This window comes from Pteropus vampyrus, unplaced genomic scaffold (genome assembly GCF_000151845.1).
Source record: "Pteropus vampyrus isolate Shadow unplaced genomic scaffold, Pvam_2.0 Scaffold169, whole genome shotgun sequence".
Classification (NCBI taxonomy): Eukaryota; Metazoa; Chordata; class Mammalia; order Chiroptera; family Pteropodidae; genus Pteropus; species Pteropus vampyrus.
In genome coordinates this window covers 2,743,776-2,750,332 of record NW_011888950.1, presented here as the reverse complement: position 1 = coordinate 2,750,332, position 6,557 = coordinate 2,743,776, and the positions used below count along the sequence as shown (strand labels likewise).

Sequence of the window (6,557 nt, the reverse complement as noted above, 5' to 3'; positions counted from 1 at the left end):
GGCTTCCTTTTCAAGACAATAGAGAAGAAAGTGTTTGAAAAAACAGTAACTGAGCACAAGTCTTCTTTAGCATGCTGTATTTTTTTTTTTTTTTTGGTACGGTTGAAACCATGTCCAGAACTGCTGAGGCTATGGGTGGTCCCTTTATTTAAGCTTCAACAGTCTACCGTTAGTCTCCATGAGCTTTAAGCCTCTTTTATGGGTCACAGAGGGTTACTATTCAGATAATTCACTGGCACCAGCACTCAGTGCTTCAGCTTTTAACATGTCGATAATTAAAGTGGTAATCTCTTTTTCATACCAGGTACAGTAAGTCCTCAATATAGTAAGTTGTTGATAGGTCCTGAGACTTTAAATGAAAGGACTATAATGAAACCAGTTTTACCATAGGCTAATCGATACACACAAGAGTGAAGTTTCTATAGCATCTCAACAATGTTATAATGACATTGAACAAAACTATATTAATTGAGGGCCTGCTATGTTATATATTGTTTTAAATTTTCTGTGTGAGTTTGGGCGGTTCTATTGGTTCCCATTTCGTGTGTCAAATTAGGACTGGCCAAAGGGCAGACTTTCGTGCCTTCTGTTTATAGTATTAGGTAGGGGAAGCAATCTCTAGTCTGATATAAGATCCATTCCAGTAGTACATTCAGGTAAAGGAGATCTGACCACCTCATGTAAACTTTGTTCAAAAATCCCAACTTTCATCTCATCTTTCTCCCTAACCCCATCAACTTTTGCATCTCCATACCCTCTCAATCTAAATTTAGCTGCCATTAAGGCTTCACCAGCAGGTTTCAAATCATAGTGCACTGGGCTCTTATGTCAAGGAGACCCAGAAAAGTCCTTCCCCTCACACTCTAACCTGGCCATTTTATCAACACATATGCATATGGCCTTGGTTTATTATGTAATAAAGGGTATGATAAAGGATTCAGACAGATAACCAGATAAAGATATATGTAGGGTGAGGTCCAGAAAGGTCTCAAACACAAGAGCCTTTGTACCTGTGGAGTTAGGATGCACCCCTACCCCCAGCACATGAACATGTTCACCAACCCAGAAGCTCTCTGAATCCAGTACTTTTGATATTTTATGGAGACCATCAAGTAGGCATGATGAGATATTAACTCAATGTTCAACTCTTCTCTCCTCTCTGGAGAATGGGAAGTGAAGCTAAGAGTATCAGGTTTCTAATCCTGGCTTGGCCATCCTGGTGACTGGCCCTGTTCCAGGAGCCACCAGAGGCATCTCATTAGAACAAAAGATATTCCTATCACCCAACAAATTCCAAGAGATTTAGGAGCTCTGTGTCAGATGCTCCTATTTCTCAGGAAATGACAAGGGTTTTAGGAGCTGTGTGTCAGGAATCAGGGACAAAGACGAAATAGTACAAGGAACCAGGAGCAGAGACATATGTATTTCTTTCATACAAGTGACTACACAGAACCACAACCACAGCCAAGATCAGCTTACCTGGAGCAGACGCCACTAGAGCCATTAGCTGATAGGAACGAACACTTACGTGGTAATTTCGATAAATTGCTGGGAGCTGAGCATGGACGAGGTGATAGTGAGCCGCTCCTGGAGTCACTGGTGTGAAGGGGGCCAGAAGCAGGCGGGGTAAGTGGAGGAAGGTGCTGGAAGGGCACACCTGCTGACAGAGCTCTAGAACCAAGACAGAGGACGAGCGAGGAACTATTCTGACTTCTCTCTTCTTCCACCCTTGCATTTCTGGTTGCTACTTCCTATTGGGTTGCTCAGTCCCCATAGGAAGATTTGTTGCTTGAGTTTTAGAAGTAATTTAAATAAATTCGACTCTCACTATGAGTTCACTTTTATAGGACACTAAAGACTCCTAAATAAATAATAAACTATAGATCATTTATCATAGATTTTGGAATGCTCCAGATGTAATTAAGATGTATGTAAAATATACAGATAAAATATTTAATTGTATTAAAACCTTATAAAATAGATAAGAAAAAAGATTAAAGCACAAAAATAAATGAATAAAGAATACAAATAACACAAAATGAAATGCAAACATATGAAGCTTCAATCTCACTGTAAGTTTAAAAGTAAAGTAAAACAATTTCAATATCATATCAGCAAATATGCACATATATCTAATTAGGAAATTATATGTACAATAATGATTCCAACTCTATAAAGAATGCAATAAAGAAAGATGAAAATAGTTAAATATTTTTGGTATGGAGAAATTATAGTCATTCTCTTATTCAACTTTATTCAATTTCTGTATTTTTCCCCATTATACAAATTTCCTTCAGTGAGCATAACAATTTTTTTAAAGTTATAGAACATATCACCAAAAAAGCAGCAGGAATACTGCTTGGTTTTCAAAATTTTTTTCTGGTGATAGTCAAAATGAAATATCTATTGCTTAAGGAAAAAAATATGTAAAGCTGACAAAATTTTAAAAATGATTACAAAAGACGTATGTGAGCCTGTGTGCATGTGTATGTGTGTGTGTGTGTGTGTGGATATACACACACGTGCATACACTTATATAAGATAAATAACTGTAAATGGTGATGAGGGATTAGCACCCCCTGTCAATCCCTGTTAATATGTTAAACTTAATTTAACATATTCAAAATATAAAAAATCTGAAAAAATGGTGCTATGACTCCATTTTCAAAAGGTGTATTTGAACTGCTTTTCCAATGCATGTGCTTGTTCATTTGTGAGCCAAGGGTCTCCTAACCCTGGGAATTTCAAGAAGATTTCTGAAAAGCTTTCAGAGGAAGACTCTTGGGTTGTATTTGGGAGTTAAAGCAAACTTATGAGCCTGATGTTATCACAAAATAGTGTCAGCAATCGCAGAGCTTCTGGCTGTGGAAGACATCCCTTGCATACTTCACCAAGGGAATTTTTCAGTAAATGTCATATTTTAAGAATCGTGCTTCAAAAAAGTTCCAAATTTGTAGTTTTACTTCCTCAACACCCAATGCCTAGCTCTTCAATAACTTCATTAATACTCTGTAGTGCTTTTATCACAGATGTTCTATCACCCCTAAATTTGAGGGGAGGAAGTCTATGGCCATGCCACCCTGAACAAGCCCGATCCCATCTGATCTTGGAAGCTAAGCAGGGTTGGGCCTGGTTAGTACTTGGGTGGGAAACCACCTAAGAAGACCAGGTGCTGTAGGCATAAAAAAACAAAAAATAAAGGATTGTAAGCTGACAAGGTCCTTGCAATCTGTGAAGTCAACCAAGGGTGCCTCGCATAAATAAATAAGTAAGTAAGTAAGTAAGTAAATAAATAAATAAATAGATGTGAGAGGGAGAATAATTTAAAATTTATTCATTTATTGACTAAAATATACAAAATATATCTAATATTGATGTTAACAATTTTTAAAATTATACATAATGCACATTATCACATATAACGTAAGCTTATATGACATCAACGAGAAATGATTAGGCCTGAGGTTTTATGGGTCGTCTGAATGAGAGAGGAGTTTCCATTTCATGGTTGTATTAACCTCTTCATCAAAATCTCCTGCCTCCTGCTCCTTAGAAAGCTCTACGAATACCTAGACAAGAGACAGAAAAGAAGGAAAAAAATTATCAAGTTGTTGTCTTCCAAATAAACAGGAAAAATACTTGTCACTTTCACGTAAAATTTACAGAGATGACACAAAACCATCAAAGTTGACTCACCTTCTCCAATGTGCACTGAGAGAGGCTGTATTCTTCCAGGTTAAAGTTATGTTTTACTGGGGGGAAAAAAAAAGGACTAGTAGTAGATGCTTACAATTTATTACCAAGAATTTTTTTAAAGTCATACAAGATAAAAATGCAACTCATTAATATAGATAGCATACAGAGCTGAATAAACGCTTGCTAGAAGAATGAAATAATGAAAAGTCAGTGAGTTAAATACATATCGAACCGACCTTGATTTTAGAACTTTGTCATATCACATTTTGACGATATGTGTTTCATTACTTAGTATATGTGTTTTGGGGAGATATATAAGTTCCTGAGGAACTGTATAACTAACTGACTGACACATTCTGGCACGTGAGGAAGACTTCGATCTCACTCCATTCCCTTTAAAGGGACTTCCGTGTGATTGTGCTCCAGCCAGTCCACATTCCGTACCAGCTCTCTGGTGGGCTTCCCCAGCAGGAGTCTACACAAGAGTGGCCACCAGCTTTACATATTCATGTGTCTGCAGTTCACTAGTTACACACTGAGAATGTTCTAAGTGGGGGAGCCACCCTGAGGTGCCAGGGAGCTGTAAAGAAACAGCTGTAAAGAAACAGCAAATCGAAAAACTCCTGCCTTTGTGTAGTTTGCATTCTAGTGGGAAGAATACGGGCATCAAATAAGTAAGCACTTAAATATATACCAAAGTAAATGACGATAGCTACTACGGAGAAAAAGGAAATCAGGTAAGGAAAACAGGAAGTGCTGGGTGCTCTTTGACAAGACGGCCACAGTAACAAGATAATAACCGAGCAGAAACCTGAAAGCAGTGAGGAAGCAGCTTGGATATTCAGGAAAGAGACTTCCGGGAAGAAGGAGTAGCACGTGCAAAGTCCTGAGGCAGGACTGTGCATGTCTGATAGCATTTAGGATGAGCCTGGAAGTCTGGGCGTCGAGAGTGGAAGGTGAAGCCAGAGATTTATATGACCTCAAGCACCATGAGCCAGGCGCCATTCTAGGCTCTTTCTTTACAAATGAGCTCACTGAACCCTCCTAATAACCCTGCCAAGTGGGCACGGATGTCATCCTTTGTTTTAGAGATGAGCCAACTAGACATGCAGGGATTGAGTGATTAACTTTGTCCAACGCCTCCTCGCTAGTAAGCAGCAATGCAGGGATAGGAACCAGAGAGGCTGGTGCTGCAGTCTGAGCTCTTGGCCACCATGCTGTGTTCAGAAATTCCACCATGATGGTCTGCTGCTGGGAATGACCCAGTTAAAAGTGGAAAAATGATGCCGAAAAGAGGAAACGGGCCATTTTAAGTGGCAAGAAGAGTTAGGCACAAATGCGGGGAATGGCCTTAGCGGAAGACTCAGATAATTCACGTGTCATTAACAGGAAGGCGGAACATGCAGCACAGACGCAGGGAGGTTTCCTGTTGCCTTTATTTTATCACTGAAATAAAAAGCAAGGGCATCAACTGAGGGAGAAAAGCAGGTAGCAGATGGATAGGTAAGAAGAGGATGACGTTATAATTTAGGGCGCTTGGTGTGAACGGACTGTGCCCACATAAGCAAGGCAGATGGGACGAAAGGCTTAATGTCACGAATTCAGTCAACCTAGTCGAGCACAATGGTGTGTTTTCTGCAGCTTCCAGTTCCTCTGGAGACTAACCTGTTTCCCAAGGGTTGGATTAACCAAAATTGGAATTAAATCCTACCATTATCTACCATTAGAATTCTTAAAATCATATCCTACAGGGCCTATCTTTAAACATTTATCACACGATTATCTCTCATTAAATTATGACCTAAGTCTGAATTAATTCTTTATAAGTTTTATTTTAAAATGGTCATTCTTACCTGCCTCTAATTTGTGAAAGGCCTGAGAAAGAGGGTGAACATCCGCCACGGGCAGTTTATAGGTCAAGAAGGAAGAATACCTGGGAATGGGAAAATGTAATATTTGACCCTGAGTTTCAAGGGGGAAAAATGACCATCAAAATAAATATTGGTACTTTCAACAATTTTTTGAAATAAAAGTAATGCAAGTTAATGTATGGCTTACATATGAAATAAATGAAATAATTTATCAATGGACAATTCTTAAAATGGCATTGGCAGCTGGCTGTTGGAGATAGTTCTCCAAGAAATAATCCAGCATAATTAAATTCATGCTTGGTTTATGTAAACCTTTTTCTTGTTGAACTCAGATATTCTGAATTAATCCCTTTGATTAGTTCAAATAAGGTTGGGACTAATCTTAATTTAATACTCATCTTTGTCACCAGAAAGCTAAGGAACGAGAGATATGAGTTTGGGAGAGAGGGATATAATAGTAGAGGAATTCGAAATGCTTTAACTAAAAACTTCTCTGACCTCTTGAGGAGAGAAGAGCCAAGACTGATTTTTGGCATCTTGTTTCCACGTGCTACTTCTGGCTGTATGACCTCATGTCCTATTCTCAGTTCCTTCCCGAACGGAAGTTTGATGCTCCCAGGTGGCCCTGGAGCTGCCCAGCCCTGCAGGACTGGCCCTCTTTGGTCCAGCCCCTGCCCCCAGCCTTATCATTCATGATCTTCCCACCTATATCAAAACTGTTTCTCGGATTTGTGATGCCGAAGGTCTAGGAACAGGACTAAATTATATGCCCTGGTACATTCGTTAGATGATGCCATTATATTTATACTGTGCTAAAATGGAAACAATAGTTTTATGTTCTGCTTCTTTGGGTTACTTATCCACCCAAGTAATTGCAAATTCAGTTTCTGCTCAACCTCTTTGCCTTTCTGCCATTAACACACATATATACACAGACATACACATACGTATATGTACACACACACACACACACACACACACACACACACA

At 39.0% G+C, this 6,557-nt stretch overlaps 1 protein-coding gene and 1 non-coding gene across 2 annotated transcripts in view; one reads left to right on the top strand and one right to left on the bottom strand.

Moving 5' to 3' along the window:
* Positions 1-3,062: 3,062 nt before the first annotated feature.
* LOC111745895 lies at positions 3,063-3,181 on the top strand. Its single transcript, XR_002782833.1, has one exon. It is a non-coding gene; the product is annotated as a 5S ribosomal RNA (ribosomal RNA).
* Positions 3,182-3,318: 137 nt separating this feature from the next.
* ABCA6 (ATP binding cassette subfamily A member 6) overlaps positions 3,319-6,557 on the bottom strand; it is a 49,677-nt gene continuing 46,438 nt past the window's right edge. The window contains exons 35-37 of the mRNA XM_023536740.1: positions 5,550-5,629; positions 3,697-3,752; positions 3,319-3,569 (exon numbers count right to left, since the gene is read on the bottom strand). Coding sequence (XP_023392508.1) covers positions 3,468-3,569; positions 3,697-3,752; positions 5,550-5,629 — 238 coding nt within the window. The 3' untranslated portion in view covers positions 3,319-3,467. The remainder of the gene's footprint in view (positions 3,570-3,696; positions 3,753-5,549; positions 5,630-6,557) is intronic.